Source organism: Diospyros lotus, chromosome 11, assembly GCF_014633365.1.
Source record: "Diospyros lotus cultivar Yz01 chromosome 11, ASM1463336v1, whole genome shotgun sequence".
NCBI classification, from domain to species: Eukaryota; Viridiplantae; Streptophyta; class Magnoliopsida; order Ericales; family Ebenaceae; genus Diospyros; species Diospyros lotus.
In genome coordinates, this window is record NC_068348.1 from 8,792,311 (window position 1) to 8,808,581 (window position 16,271).

The 16,271-nt window shown below is 34.6% G+C and overlaps 1 protein-coding gene across 1 annotated transcript; it reads left to right on the forward strand.

Moving 5' to 3' along the window:
* The first annotated feature begins 10,026 nt into the window (after positions 1-10,026).
* LOC127813676 (nuclear pore complex protein NUP98A-like) lies at positions 10,027-11,452 on the forward strand. The gene has a single exon (XM_052354776.1). It carries the CDS (start codon positions 10,437-10,439, stop codon positions 10,950-10,952), a length of 516 nt encoding a protein of 171 aa, XP_052210736.1. The 5' UTR covers positions 10,027-10,436; the 3' UTR covers positions 10,953-11,452.
* The last annotated feature ends 4,819 nt before the right edge of the window (positions 11,453-16,271 follow it).

Consider the following 16,271-nt stretch of genomic DNA (forward strand, 5'->3'; position numbering starts at 1 on the left):
TTGTCTAGGGATTGATGAGCATGGTCAAACTAAGGGTTCTAATTCTGAGATGTGCGATAACAGTCTCAAGTTTCAGATAGGATATACGTGGAAGATGTATTGTGATTAAGAAAGGATTATAGACGATATAATTTTTCTTGGGATGTGTGATCGCCTATAAAGAGCTACAGTAGGATTAGTTGAGATAAGGTAATCAGGTAGGTTCTTCCCTAGTTATTCAACCAATCTGGTGCTAATATCAAGGATGAAATTTTGAGATTTAGAATATATAGCAAATTTCGATGACGAAATTTTGGTAAGGAGAGGAGAATGTAATATCCCGGTATTTTGAGAATAATAATAATTAAATTTTTTTTGTATTTAAAATATTTTTTACATCAATTAGAGATTATAGTTGAGAAAACTAATGGGCTTAGAGTTAGTGGGCTAAGTTGAAAAATGAAAGGCTAAGTAAATTGACTTAGAATTAGTGGGCTAAGTTGAAAACCAGGAAAGGCTAAGTAAATGGGCTTAGAATTAGTAGGTTAAGAAAGTGGGTTTAAAATTAATGAATTAAATAAAAGAATAATCTATTCAAAAGAAGATTTAGTGAAAAATAATTAAGATGACAAAATAATTAAAGATAGTAGGTAAAATAATTGAGAAATATGGGAGACAAAGTAGGGTGTGGATAAATAATTAAAGATTATGGGTAAGATTTAGTGAAAAATAATTAAGAAATGTGACAAAATAATTAAAGATAATGGGTGAAATAATTGAGAAATGTGGGAGATAAAGTAGGGTGTGGACAAATAATCAAGGATAATGGATAAAATAATTGAGAAATGTGAGAGATAAAGTAAGGTGTGAACAAATAATTAAAGATTATGGGAGAAATTTAGTGAAAAATAATTAGGAAATGTGACAAAATAATTAAAGATAAGAGATGAAATAATTGAGAAATGTGGGAGATAAAATAGGGTGTGGACAAATAATCAAATATAATGGGTGAAATAATAGAAAAATGTGGGAGGCAAAGTAGGGAGTGGACAAATAATTAAAGATTATGGAAGATATTGAGTGAAAAATAATTAAGAAAAATGTGACAAAATAATTAAAGATAGTGGGTCCCTACAATTATTCTAAGATTAATTCAACCTTCTATAAATAGAGGAAATTTGAAAGGTTTGAGAACTTAAATTAGAAAGAGAAATGTTGTAAGAAAAAAAGATTTGAGAGTGAGAGAGATTTGAAAAAGAGAAAGAAAGAAAATAGAAAAAACAAAATATAGAGAAAAATATCAAAAATTCCTAGAAAAATCCTATGGGTTGGGTTTAGTAGTTCGTGTGAAAATTTGTGGTAGAAAACGTCGTTGGATAAGCAAACCGAGGTTTCGTCGCAGTAGAGAAGAATACCGAATCGCTCCGCAGAAATGTGAGTTATGTTCGAAAATTTCTTCAAAAATTTCAGAAATATGAGAATTATATTTTAGAATTGTTAATGATAAAATTAAAGAGAAATGCATGATTGGTATTTATTATAGATTTTTGAGGCAATAGATGTTTGAAAATCAAAAAGAAAATGAAAAATAAATAGAACATGGATTCTGAAAATTATGAGAAAATTTTTGGAGCTTAGAAATATTGCTTTAGGAATTATTGTGAATAGAAATTGAGAAAATTTTATGAGAAATTATTTATTTTATAATCTTGAGGAAATAATAAGAGGAAATGGGAGAAATTAAGAAAATTAAAGAAAATTAGAAATCTGATTTTTTAAGTAATTATAATGCCCAGAGTATATCAAGGTTCATAATTAATTATGATTGTAAGTCTGACACGAATTTTGAGGCAAAATTATCTTTTTGCAAGGTAAGTGGTACTATTCAACTAGATTTAGTTTATGAAAATGACTTGTAAGTTGTTCGACCCCAAAATCTAATTTTATGTAAATGATTTTATCATGTTGTCATGTCTTGATATGACTATGTCATGTAGATTGCATTTACATATTTTGATTTATGAAATATACATATGAGCATAATGAGATTCACAGTCATATGTTGCATGGGTTTGGGATTAGGTACTAGTGTCTTTGCTTTGCCAAGGGTGCACCCATACACTCCGGTCTGGCAGGGAGACTGTAAAAATGACGAGTAATCTTAAGGTGCAGTTGACCCAAACATGAGAGTTATGATATTATGTGCATTGCATACGTACATGAGCATTAAATATTTTGTTCCCTTACTTAGATGATTCATCATCTAACTTGGGCTTTGCCCCTGAAATATTCAAACGTTTCAAATGGAGATTGTAGCAGAAACGAAGATGAATGAGATATGAAATGGCACTTAGCAAAGTGCATGATAAGTTGTATGATGAGTTGAATATATGTTATGTAGCCCATATATTTAAGTTTTGCTACTTCGAATTCTAAACGTTTTGAGGAATGATAATGTATAGTCTCATTTATAGTTAATGATGATATATAACCTTATTTATAGTTAATGAGAATGTAAGAATTGATTTATGATTAATATTAAGATGTTAGGTTCGATTCTAGCTTCCACATTTAATGTTTATGATGATTCTCTTTCGAGATAGATGTATGAAAATTTTGGGATGGATGTGAGAAACGTTATGGTTTAGCAATAGTTTTAGAAAAAAAAAATTATTATCCCAGAATTGTCCTAAGTTATAGTGCGGTCGAAAAATGGGGCGTTACAAGGAACACCCAAACTCTCTTAGAAAAATCGTCAATAATGGATAAGAAATATCTATTCCTACCAGATGTGGGATTGTAAGCCGATCCCCACAAGTCTAAGTGAATATACTCTAACACTCTTGTGGATTTATGCACATTCGATGAGAATGATAATGTATGATGCTTTCCAAGCACACAATGGTCACAGAAGGGAATATCAAACACACAATCTTTACCAAAGACTCACTGATCACTTAGAAGCTTAAGTCCCTTAACACTGACATGGGCTAACCTATTGTGCAATTTGTGCGTCTTATCCTTGTTGATGGAAGCAATGTGGGAGCCATCCACTACTTCAACAGTAGATACATAAATTCCATTTTTTCTAATTCCTTTACATTCCACCATAGCTCATTTAATCATTTTTAACATATCGTTTTCTATTTTTCAAGTGAAGCCATTCTTTTCTAACTCATCTAGTGAAATTAAATTCCTAACCATTTGGGAATATACCTAACATCCTTTAATGTTAAGACATAGCTTATATCTAATTTAACAATGATATCCCCAATTCCAACGACCTTATATGCAATGTTGCTACACACAATTGCATGACCACCTTGAGATTCTTGCACATTCTCAAACCAATATTTTTGAGATGTAACATGAAAAGACGCACCCGAATCTAAAATCCATTCATGAACATGATTTTTAATAGCAACATTTAATTCACTAAAGTTAGAATTTAGGAGCATGTATACCTCACTTGGATCATAAGAGGTAACCATATTTGCCTTTTCATGATCTCTCTCCTTTTCTTTTTGTTTGCTTTTCTCAGCATAACAATTCTTAATGAAATGTTCAATTTTTCCATAACCGTAACACTTTTACCCTTCCCTCGGGTTTTGAATTTTGACCTACTTTTTCCTTTCTTCTTGCTACCTCTTTTTTGATTCTTATATTGAGGTCTACCTCTCATCATGTGGACCTCACCATGTTTTCTCTCGCTCATTAATTCCATTTCCTTACTCCTAAGAGAATCTATGACAATTTCAGGGGTTAACATGTCCCTACCATACTTAATGGCATTTTTAACTTTTTTATAAATATCAGAAATATCATTTAACAAAATAACTGCCTTATATTTCTATGACACTATTTTACCACAGTTTGTAATATCTTGTACTAATTTATTAAATATGTCTAAATTATCATCTAGATCCTTAGAAGGGTCAATTTTAAAACTAAAAAAACTTTCAAGTAAGAAAAGATTATTTGGAGTAAATTTTTTCACATAAAGTTGTTCAAGCTTTTCCCAAAGCTCTTTTGTGGTTTTAATTTTCCAACTTTTCTTAAAATCGAATCAGAGAGGTGCAAGATTATAGATGTGTAGGTAAATTCATCAAATTCTATATTTTGTTCTGTTGTGTTAGTTGTAGGAAATTTGCCATCAATGGCTTTTGAAACCTTTTGTTGAACTAAAATTCCTTTTATTTTTTGTTTCCAAATAGAAAAATCACCTTTTTTATTGAAAACACCCAATTCAAAATGATGTGTAGTCGTGTTCACAAAGAATATGCACAACATAAAAATTGCAACCTATAAAAGGAACTAAGAAACACAAAGTTTCAACCCAAATAACTAGGTAGCCTATTCACAAAGAATAACTTTAGCTAGGGCAGATTTTCAAGCAACAATCAACTAACACAGATTTACTTGCAATGTTTAAAATGCACTTAACAGTTAATAATCACAAGTAAAACACATCGAAAAATATTCAGAACAAAAAAAAAGTTACCACAATGAAGATTAGAAACAAATTCTGATACTAGAGAAAGGGATGAAAAATCAAACTGTCGTAGGTCCACGCACTGATACACGTCCTATCGCCGATCAGTGAGTGGGCTCACACGTGTCACACAGATCGAAAGCCCAATGGCTGCTGGTTTCGGTTATGGAGTTATTTCGCCCCAAACCAAGATCTACACAAAGCAATTTGAGAGAAATCGAATCTAGTTAGTACAAAACTTACCACGAAATTGGATTCGAAAATGAAAGGGGTTTTTCGATTTGCCTTCAAATATGAACAACCCAGAAGCCTACCAAGGCTCTGATACCATTTGTGAGTTGAAGATTTACAAAACAAGAGGTTAGTGCAATATAATCGAAAATAAAATCAAACGAAAATACACAAAGTATTAATGAAAAACTCCTTGGCAGTCATGATAAACACATTCAAGGCTTAGATCTGGGTTATAGAATCACCACTTAGGCAACACTAAGAATAGAACCACCAAGCCCCAACAAAATCCAGCCCCAAACCACCAAAATCACCTCTTTTTCTCGGCCAAAAAATGAAACCCTTTTGCCAACAGAATACTCTACACGAAGTAGAGTCCACAAAGAAACAAGAATCACGAAGATAGAGCAACAAGCATGAATGAATCAATAAAGGCAAGAAATCACTTCACGAATCAGCAAGGAGATGTTGCACAAAGCAATAAGGAAAGATCGAATATGAGCATATTTGGGACTGATTCAAGAGAGAGAGCAAATCAGTCGTCAACTAAGGAAAGAGAAAAAAAAAAGAGTCTCCAAAGAGCATATATATGAGACAGCTAGGGCATCAAAGTAATACGCATCTTAAAGCGAATGGACCACATAGAAAATGGACTTGCACAAAGGAAATAGGTTGGGCTTTTCCATCTCTTAAGCAAATGGGCTAACGCCCATTTCTCCTCAAAAAAGATAATAAATAAGCTTATGGTCCGACTTCTAATTGGGCTACTAATAAGTGGTGATATTTGGTTTATACTTCAATCATGGGCAAAAGCCTATGAAGATCATACCCGCTCAAAATATCGTTATCGCCTTGGGCCTTATTTGGAAACACAACCTAACATAAAAGATTTTGAAAAATAGAAATGTGAGTTGATTTCCTAAGAAGGAAATTGGAATCACTTACATAAGGTAGTGAGTTAAGAAATGACGATAGTGTAGAATTGAAACCTAGCTTGCTTAACACAAGGTGAGAGATTTTTGTTGGTCAATTATTAAGATCGCAAAAGAATTCGAGAACTGAAATGAACAATTTTCAAGAAAATAAATGCCTTAATTGAGAAAATATTAGGCTAAATGATAAAATTGTCCTTAACGATGTAAAGATTGGTGATCTAAGGAATAACCTGAGGAAAAACTTCAATAATTGCTTAAGGTTTGGAATCTTAAATGAAAAAACAAAGAAATGGCTTTAAGTTTAAGTCTTTTTAAGTATGAGAATAAACCATAACAAATTTCTAGGAGGAAATTATTTTTAAAAGTATTGAATGTAATTATACCCAGGGGTTGGAATGCTATAAACCCAAAGCTTGGATGCTAGAACTGAAATAAAGAAAGACCCTAGGGGTTTTGATGTGGTCTTTTGTGAAGATTTGGATTTTTGTGAAGTATTTGGAAAGATTAAATATTTTAACGTAATTTTGTAAAAATATGGGTTTAATGGTTTATTAAAAAACTCTAAGGGCCTTAATGTGATTTATTAAACGTTTGGCTATAAATGAAGCTTCTAGAAGAAAATAGCTCAAGTGTGATTTAAAAAAGTTTAATGGACGAAGCGAGATATTTAGAAATTAGGGACAAAAGTGTAAAGCCAAGGAATTTAAAGGGCCTGAGTGTAAGTAAATTCCCAAGATAGTGACTGTAAAGAACTGTAGAAGTGTATAGCAAAGAGGGGTTACTGAAGGTTCTGGAAAGTGCATAAAGTTCCAGAAGCTGTTGTCCTTTCCAAGGGAGTTTTCTACTTCCTCAAGAGACTCTTTTATTATTTATTTATTTTAATAATTCATTTTTTCTTGCCGCTGCTTTATCTTTCCCTTGACTATAGTCGTTTGAACTGAGATCTCTGGTCCATCTAGTAGTGTGAGTTAATACTGAATAAGAACTATGTACTGGATCAAGGATTTAATATGGGTTGGTTCAAGGAATCTGATACAGATTAAAGGCCAAATATAACCACTTTTCTTAAGATCCTTGTCCACAATACAACAATGGAAGATGCCCTAGGTCTTCTACCATTCATTATCTAGAAGCCGCAAGGCAGACACTGAAATCTCTTTGGGCAGATGGAACCTTATGTTCCAAATAATACCATCATTTTAGGAGCACAATTGAGGGTTATGAGATTTCATCTATGGATTGTGCAATTCTAGTCTAATGTTGTGCTAGGCTGAAGTTGCTCGCTAATGGTGAAAAGGCCCACTCTCCTTGCAAACACTGTTAGAGATTTTACACCTTATGATTGATCCTTGTGGCTATTGGTTGGAGCTTCAGATGTGATTGCACATGGGTTATGATCTTTATAATGCTTGGCTTGTTTTGTTTAGGGGTGTGCAAAAATTCGGGTAATCCGAACTAACCGAACCGAACTGATCGGTTCAGTTGGTTCGGTTCGGTTACTATTTTTTTTAAAAATTGGGTATTTGGTTCGGTTCAATTATTGCGGTATAAATAATCACAAAAATCGAATCGAGCTATTCTGCTCCCCGCCCGCCCACACCCCCCCCCCCCCCAAAGCAAAGACCGAACTGATCTCGACCCCCCAACACAACTCCCAGCTCAGCTCCCCTACACCCGAATCCCCAATCCCACCTCGTGAGCAAATAACCCTAATCCTCGTCGTCGCCATCGATCGAAGACTGAAACCAATGGTTGTCCTGTCGCCCCCCACCACCCAACCCAACCCCCTTGCACCCAAATCGAAACCCTAAGTCCCTTACCCTCGAATCAAAACCCTAAGTCCCTTACCCTCGCCCTCGCCTTCGAAACTAATCGCTGTCGCCATTGGCTTCTGAATAGTCACCCACCCCACCGACACCAACAGCTGAGATCCATAGACCCGACACCGTCGTCATCTCCCCTTCATCCCTTTCTCTGGAGCAATCATATTCAAAGCATAGAGGGAGAGAAGAGAGACAGTATCCAAGCTTCCGTCTGCTTCAATTCTTTGATCGATTCAGAGTTGAAGGTTAACAGGTACATGTATATGTGTATATATATAGTTGTACAGTGCATATATAGGTGAATGATATGTATTACAAGGTAGGTTTTGTGTAACTTTTTGAGTGAATGATCGTAGAAATCAACTAATGTCATTTTATTAATCATGAATGAAATTTATCCAATTTTCCTTCAATTTTAGATTTGGATGCAAAGGCGTTGATGTTTAGATTGATGTTGTGGATGGATGTTGTGTGTGTATATTCATATATGTGTGTTTAGATTGATTGATGCTGTGTGTTTGAATGTTGTGCGTTCAGTTTATTGTATTTGAATTTGGATAGGTAGCTTAATTTCAGTTTGCTATATTGGTTATGGTCGGTTATTATGCTAATCGGTTCGATTTTTTGGGCAATTATATCGGTTCGGTGTTCGGTTCGGTTATCAAAAATTTAACTTCGGTTAGTTCAGTTTCAGTTATTTCGGTTAGTGAATAGGTTCGGTCGGTTCGGTTATAACCGAATGCACACCCCTAGTTTTGTTTGCGGCTAGTCATGATTGCTTATCTGAGTAGACTAAAGGTAACTGGGCCATGAAATGTACAAGATAGTGGGGGCTAACAGATTGAGTCAGGTCCCTTGGGTGCAAAAGGTGAAATCTCTCACCTTAAGGGCTCCTCACACACTGCCCCATACACGTGGGAGGGATTAATCACGGTACACGGAGACTCCCAAGATAGGAGGTACAGTGCATAATGCCCACAAAAAGTCATCTCCATAAGAGGATGAAACTCCCACACTGTGGCTACCATGACTCGAACCTGCATCATTGGGTGCAATCTTCTACCATGTGAATCCGTGTTATGCCTGTAGAGACGACTAAGTCGCGTCCCTGATTTGATGATGCATGAGAGAAGATAAATCTAACATGAGGAAAGAAGCTAAGAACGGAGTAGTAGGAAAAACTGAATAGGGTTTTCATGGAGTGGAGAGTCCATCATGTAGAGAAAAGCTGATCTATGGGAAGAGAAAGGGAATTTTTCATTTTCAATTGCCACGTATCCAATTCATTCAATCAAAATTGAATCATTTTTGCATCAATACCTATCTAAAATAAGCCTAATCAAATTTAAATAAGAATAAAAAACATAATAAACCCCAAAATTGGAAGGTCCTAATTTAAAAAATATATATATATTTTTTATTTTTTAATAATAAATATATTATTAAAAAATTAAATACAAAACATAATAAACCATTTTATCCCCCCTTTTTCATTTCTCAATTTTTTTTTATTGTTGGTGCTATTCCAAATCCTAATTTCCATAATCCTATAAAATCATTGCTTTGCTTTCAGGTAATTAATTTCTTGTCCCCCTGCATTAATTTTTGAAGTTACCTCCTCAAGGGCAGGTTATATGACTTTTCAAGCATCTTTCATCTTTTCAAGCACCTCCAGAGAAATTATTCTCATATCCTTGAAGTTAGGCCAAAATGGTCGAGAAGTGAAAGTGTCGATTCTTTTCCAATAAAAACTCTTTATTATGTCAAAAGACTCGATTATTTTTTGAATATATGTATTATTTATAGAATATTATTCACAATTCTAGTTTTAATAGTTTTTATAGAAAGAAATTATTTAAAATTAAAATTGATAAAATCATATTTGAGATCAACTATGTTGCGCGAAAAATTGAATGAATTAGTTATATTATCTATTGAACATGATTTATTAAATAAATTTAATTATGGAGATTTAATCAATAATTTTATATTTCAAAAGATAAGAAAAATTGATTTTACATAAAGTTAAACAAACATAGTTCAGCACATGTCTACAAAATAAAAAGTTGTTTATTATTGATGAATTTTATTTTTTTAATGCTATTAGTTTAATGTTTTGTTCTGTTTCCTTTTATAGAAAAATTAGGAATATATAATTTTTTTCTCTCACTGACCGTCTTAGAGTTTCAAGAAAAATTAATTTTTTTTTATTTATTGTAATAGGTTGTTTGGCCTCTTTTATTTTATTTTTTTATCTCTAAAACATTATATTTTACTCGAAAATTTATTATCGTTAAGAGATTATTATATTTTGTAGTTGATTGAATTTTAATTTTTTTTTTAATAAAATGATTAAATATTTGTATAAAAATATGTATTATTTAGTTTTTATAAAAAAAATTAATACTCTTGAGAAGGAGGCCAACACATTTTTTCGTCTAAGATCCCCAAATTCGTTGGACCGGCTCCGTGTATACAAATCCTGTGTCTTTGCGTGCTGTTTAGATATAATTTTTCCTATACTTGTTCCAAAGAATTGTTGGAAAACTACTACAAAATTCTAGGAAATGTTTATTCAGATGGTAAATCATATGAAGGCTGCTAATGGACTAATTTAGATATAATACATGGATTATTAGGGCGGTCAAGAAACTTGGTTGTGTAACAAAATGATCAAAGCGGTTTGTCAAACTTGAGGAATGAATTCTTTCGGCAAGGTCATTGTAATATGTGACACTTCTGTGAAATCGGTCCTGTTCACAGTGTTTGTTTCATAACCAATCTGTCCTTGCAGAAAATCCAGTTGAAAATGGACTCGGGAAGGAACAAGCTCCTCCTGCCAAACCAAACCAGAAGCCTAATGGAGTCCATGATGATGATAGCAACCAGAAAGGGGACTCTTACATTACTCTAACCGGGCACAGAGCTGGTGAGGCAGCAATTGTGTATGAACATGGGGCTGACATCGAGGCTCTGATGCCGAAGCTCCGTCATTCTGACTACTACACAGAGCCTCGAATTCAAGAACTAGCTGCCAAAGAAAGGGCAGACCCAGGGTTTTGCCGTCGTGTCAAGGACTTTGTGGTAGGACGGCATGGATATGGTAGCATCAGGTTCTTTGGGGAGACGGATGTAAGGCGTCTTGATCTTGAGTCGCTCGTGCAGTTTAACAACCGAGAGGTGATAGTTTACATGGACGAGAGCAAGAAACCTCCCATTGGACAGGGTCTCAACAAGGCAGCCGAGGTAACGCTCCTCAACATAAAATGTTTCGACAAAAAGACCGGGCATCAATATACAGACGGGGCAAAAGTTGATAGGTACAAGGAGATGCTAAAGAGAAAAGCGGAGGACCAGGGTGCTGAGTTCGTGTCGTATGACCCAATCAATGGAGAATGGAAGTTCAGGGTCAGCCATTTCAGCAGGTACAGGTTTGAAGAGGAAGAGGAAGATGAATGTAACTGGGATATGTGTGTTTCTCCTGCTTGCTGACACTAGTAGTAAGCAATGTGAATGTGCTTTGTTTGTTTGTGCTATGATCTGTTTGTATAGAATAGAATTTACCTGGAATTCGTCTGTCATACTAGCTAGTTGCCGTATGGTGGATGATGGAGCAATCCGGAGCAGTGGGACTAAGCTGTTGATGATGATGGTGCGCTAAGCCTAAGCTTCTGCCTTTTGATGTGGCTTCTATCTGTTACTGGGTTTGAACTGTGTTTGTCTATCTGTCTGTCTGTCTGTCATTTGAGTGGTCGATTAGGGAGGTTGGTTTGGTTGGACAGTGCCCAAAGCAAGATTGTAAATTTTGATATTGATCCATAAACAATGTCCTTATTATTGTCGTGCATATTTCAAGTTTTTCTATATAACAGGCGAGCTCTTGTAAGATGTGATCTGCAGTATTTGCTTATATAGGGGGGTTTCTTTAACGTGAAGCTCTCGTGCGGGAGACAAGAATAAAGACGTGAGTACAGGAATGGGTTCTCTATTCACACATTCTGCTTTTCCATCACTAATTGCTTCTTCTGCAGCCATATTTGAAAGTCTCCAACCGCTCCATCACTAAGTGCTGGAGCGGTTGGAGAAAGGCCAGTGTTCCCTTGGTTGGCTGCATAATCCATTCACCCGTCGCAAATTTTATCTTTGGTATCAAATATATATAATAATGCTATCAAATACACACATCGAACATATAAAATCTTTGAAAGTCTTGGTTCCTTTCCAGGAACAAAATTAAATTTAAAATGTTAATTTTATGTTAACTAATATGATGTGCATGTATATAGAAAGACTAAGATACAACACTTATTCATTAAAAAAGTCAACTTTCTGTCGATATCTCATAAATCTAATTTTAAACAAAAATTATGAAACGATATATGCATCCACACCTCATGTAGTTTGGAACATTTACACATAAATTTGTTATGGTCAAAAATGGTTTAGATGGTTCTGTGATTTAATATTTTTGTAACACTTCTTTTGCCACAAATAGCATTGATTAAAATTAAAATATCTCATTTTGTTGGAATACAACAATTAAAATTTATTTATTTTCAAAAAATTTAGCAAACAGTTGATAGGGTTTCAGAGAAAACATGAACCTATGTCGGGTTCACTGCAACGAGAGAGAGTTGGGATAGACCCTAAAGAGAGCTCGATTAACTGTCTAGAGGAGTGGAAGTCATGGTGGTCTTGGGAGAATCTCTGTTATTTGGGAAAGTCCTGGGGATGCTTTGTAAGGCAAGAACAGGTAAAAAGGCACGTAGAAATTTCTCTCATGTAGGCTCTTCGATATAAGTCAGATAGTGTTATGGTGAATTCTTAGATGCAACATGTTATGAGATATAGTGCAGAGTATCTGGGAGAAAATGTTTCTTTGGAAGAAACAGTGCTGCTATATGTCTAGGATGTAAAAGTTTGCTCATAATGAAAAAAAAAAAAAAAAAAAAAATGTTCGAAAAAAGATTGTCCAAAAAGTCCAATCTAAGTCCAAAGTCCCTAAAACGGGGGGCTCGAGGGCTATTTATAGCTATAGACCATGATTGGGACACGTAACACACATGTGCAAGAATACAAGGCGTTTTTTGTGCACGTTGTGTTGTCCTAAGGTTAAGCTCAAAAAAGAACCTTCATGAGAAACCCTCCTTGGAGGAAAGGTCCAAGGGAAGAAGAGTCTAAAGCAAGCGAGCCATGTTATGTTGGACAACGTGGGGTAAAAGCATTTGGGAAACAGGTCTCCTTAGGCTTTCTCTATGAGTTGGGCTCACAAAAGGGATGATATCCTATAATGTAGTTTCAGGAAGCTTCGTCCCGAGAGAGATGTTGCGAGGTCCTTAGGAAGGACCCTTATGGGAGAATTGTTTTTCCCGAAAATGTTGCCTTCTTTTGGAGAACTTCCCCCAGAGAAAGGTTACAACAATGTCTCCCCACTCTTTCAATCAAAAAGAATAGTCACTACAAGAAATATGATATTTGGCTATGTTTTTTTTAGCTACGTTTATAAAAACGTAGCTAATAGTCCACATTTTGTTACATTTTTAAGTTAATGTAGCTAAATTTTTCAAATATTGGATTCAAAACTTTATATGATGAAAAGTTTTTATTAGCAACGTTTTAAAATGTCACCAATACCTAAATGATAAGGCAACGTTTGAAAAATCATAAGTAATTCTAGAGCGACCAACAAAAACGTAGCTAATTCTATCATTAGTATTAGCTACGATTCTTGAAACGTAACATATACTTTCATATGAATTATCTGCAATTTGATTTTTCTTTTAGCTACATTTTAGAAAACGTAGTTATAGTCACGTCGATTGATTCTCTTTTTTTTGGCTACATTTACGAAAACGTAGCTAATAGTCAATTTATTTATTTATTTTTTTTTAGAGGAGTTTGGGGCATTGAAAATAGATGCAAACTTTGCTCCTTTTTTTAGTTATTTTTTTTAAAAGGTGGCTAACAGTCTACATGTAGTTACGTTTTTTGCGTAATGTAGTGAATAGTTCTATTAGATGCAATTCTTGAAATGTAGCCTATATTTTTATAACTAATAGTTCATATTTTGCTACGTTTTTAAGTTAACGTAGCTAAATCTTTCAAATATTAAAGGCAAAACTTTATGTGATGAAAAGTTTTTATTAGCTACATTTTAAAACGTCGACAATACCTAAATGATAAGGTAACGTTTAAAAAATTGTAGGTAATTGAAAGTAAAAAACTTTCAATGAAAAGAACCAAGAGCACTATAGTGAAGGAAAACAGTACCTATCTATAACAATAAATGACGTAAGAAAGAGATACCAAATTTAGAATACCTTCTATCAGCAACATTCATCTATCCTCTTTCTAACAAAGAGATAACAAAGAAATAACATAATCACCAATGTTAGGGGTAAACAATGAATGAAAAGTGTTTAAATACGATGCGATAACGGGCTACAGACTCTAAACAGACCGGTCCTTACAAAATAAGCCCAAAACAAAAACATAACCCAAACGTAAAATAAAGAAATCGTAAAAAATTATAAAAGGCAATTTCAAATGGCTAAAACACGATAATAGTAGCAACAAAGCGACTTCTTTATTCAGCTCGTCGAGCTACCCCAAGAGCATATATTATGGGCTGAAAACGAATACCATATGCGAATTCTACACCCATAAGACTAAACATCGATCACCTTGAATAAAGATTTGTAGAAAATTATTTAAATTATCTTAATGAAAAATAATATTATTAAAAATAAATACACTATAAAAAAATATTTAATAAATTAATTTTTAAAAAAATATTTTTAATATAAAATAATATTTTTGGTAATAAATATGCTATGAAAAATATTTTATAAATTAATTGAAAAATAATTCAATACTATAATTAATATATTTTTGGTAATAAATATGCTATGAAAAATATTTTATAAATACAATAATTTGATACTATAAATAATTTATAAATTAATTAAAAAATAACTAAAGAGGCAGGGGATGCCCCTCTTTAATTATAAATAGTGTGTATGAAGTTATTATGGAGAAGGAGAGGCTTACTTTGGATATGGGCCTTAGTTGAGAAAGAAGCAATTAATTAGTGTGTATGAAGTTATTATGGAGAAGGAGAGGCTTACTTTGGATATGGGCCTTAGTTGAGAAAGAAGCAATTAATCTGGGAAAGGTGACGGTTCACTTTTTGGCACCAGGGCTTATAAATAGTAAGTGGTCCTTTCACTAGTCCACACTTTCCACTTACATTTTGCCAAAACTCTCGCACATTGAACTAGTACTGGAGACATGGCATAGTTGTTCGAAAGAAATTCCCCAGAGAAGTTGTCGTTTTCCTGGACAACACTGAGCTCTAATTTAGGGATGGATCACATAAGGGCGATTATTAGAGAAAAGGTTGTTGAGAATCGGGTTAATGAAGCCAAAGAACGCGAGCAACAACAACTACAACAATAATATTGCTAAAGATCATAGAGATGTCGAAATCCCCTTAAAGAGAAATAAGAGATTGAGGGATGAGGTCATTCCTTCAAGCCAGCTTTCACCAATTCAGCTTCCTCCTCTGTCTCCGTCCCTTTAACCATTAGATTGGTCTTATGGGTCGACAGGGGATGCACCTTCTACTTTTTCCCTGGATGTTGCTTTTAAAGAAAAATTGCAGGTGACATTAATGGAAGAATTACGTCGACACAACCAGACACGATTGCCACGAACAAGTGATCGCACTAGGTTGCAAGTGAGCCACACTAACTAGAACGTAGTGAGATGAAGATGCTAGACTCAGAGCAGCTATTCATGCATCCAATTCTTTTAAGATTGCCCCCTATGCAAGGGGAGATGATTTGGGAGGATGGTTGCTAGCTTCATGGTGAGAATTTTTGAACTAGCCCAAGAATATTGGATACAAACACAATAACTAAACCCGAGGTCAGGGCAAGGCTAATTTACGCAACAGTCTTGTCCTGTGATGAGAGAAGACTCTTTAGGCAAGTGCCCAAAGATATGAAAAGAGCCAAGCAGTTGATTGTTGAGCTAAGGGCTATAAGCTTTAACTATTGATTAAGTGCAGTTATGTAGGATTTTCCCCTTAACACTCCACTTTGTGTTGTCAACGCATACAAGCCATGGTTGTCGCCGGTTCAAAGCGCATCTCTACGACTTGGAAGGAGTCCAAGAGGGAAATCGTAGCCTCAAAATAGAGAATGAGGTCCTAAGAGCAAGGATTTCCTAAATGGGGAACAAACTCCAACGAATAAGAGGCATACATAGAGGAAGAGCAACAAAGGGTGTTGGATGATGTGCATGAATTTTATATTACCCTTGCCAAAGATTGTAATCAATTTATGGAGGCTCTAGAGTAAGCACAAGGCAAAAACTCATATCTTTATGGATGTGGTAGATGTCCGTTCAAAGGCCAAAAAAGAATACTGGCTTTCAAAGGACTATCATGAATGGAATGAGGCGTATTCCTACTAGTACTTAAAGTATGGGTTCTACATAGCCCATAGCCTATCGGAGTCGCGACATCCCAAAGAAACATTCCTTGAGTTGGTCTTTACTAATGAGGTTTCAGCGATAGAGCTTCCAAACTGAAAAAGGTATTATTCGGATTATCATGCTCCTGAGGAGCTTTTGGAGTCAACTGTAGTAGATGACTTGGCCAACTTATCAAGGTCATGGAGTCCACACATGTCAAAACTTGATTTGACTTAGGAGTTGATGAAACTAATTGAAAAAGGTTAGCTCGAGCTCCTTACCTTAGCCTTCGAACCATTAAATGCACCTTCTTTATAACAATTAGAACCATTG

Bases quoted from the DNA above. Each gene is read 5' to 3' on its own strand.
- LOC127813676 (XM_052354776.1), top strand. From the start codon at position 10,437: ATGCCGAAGCTCCGTCATTCTGACTACTACACAGAGCCTCGAATTCAA.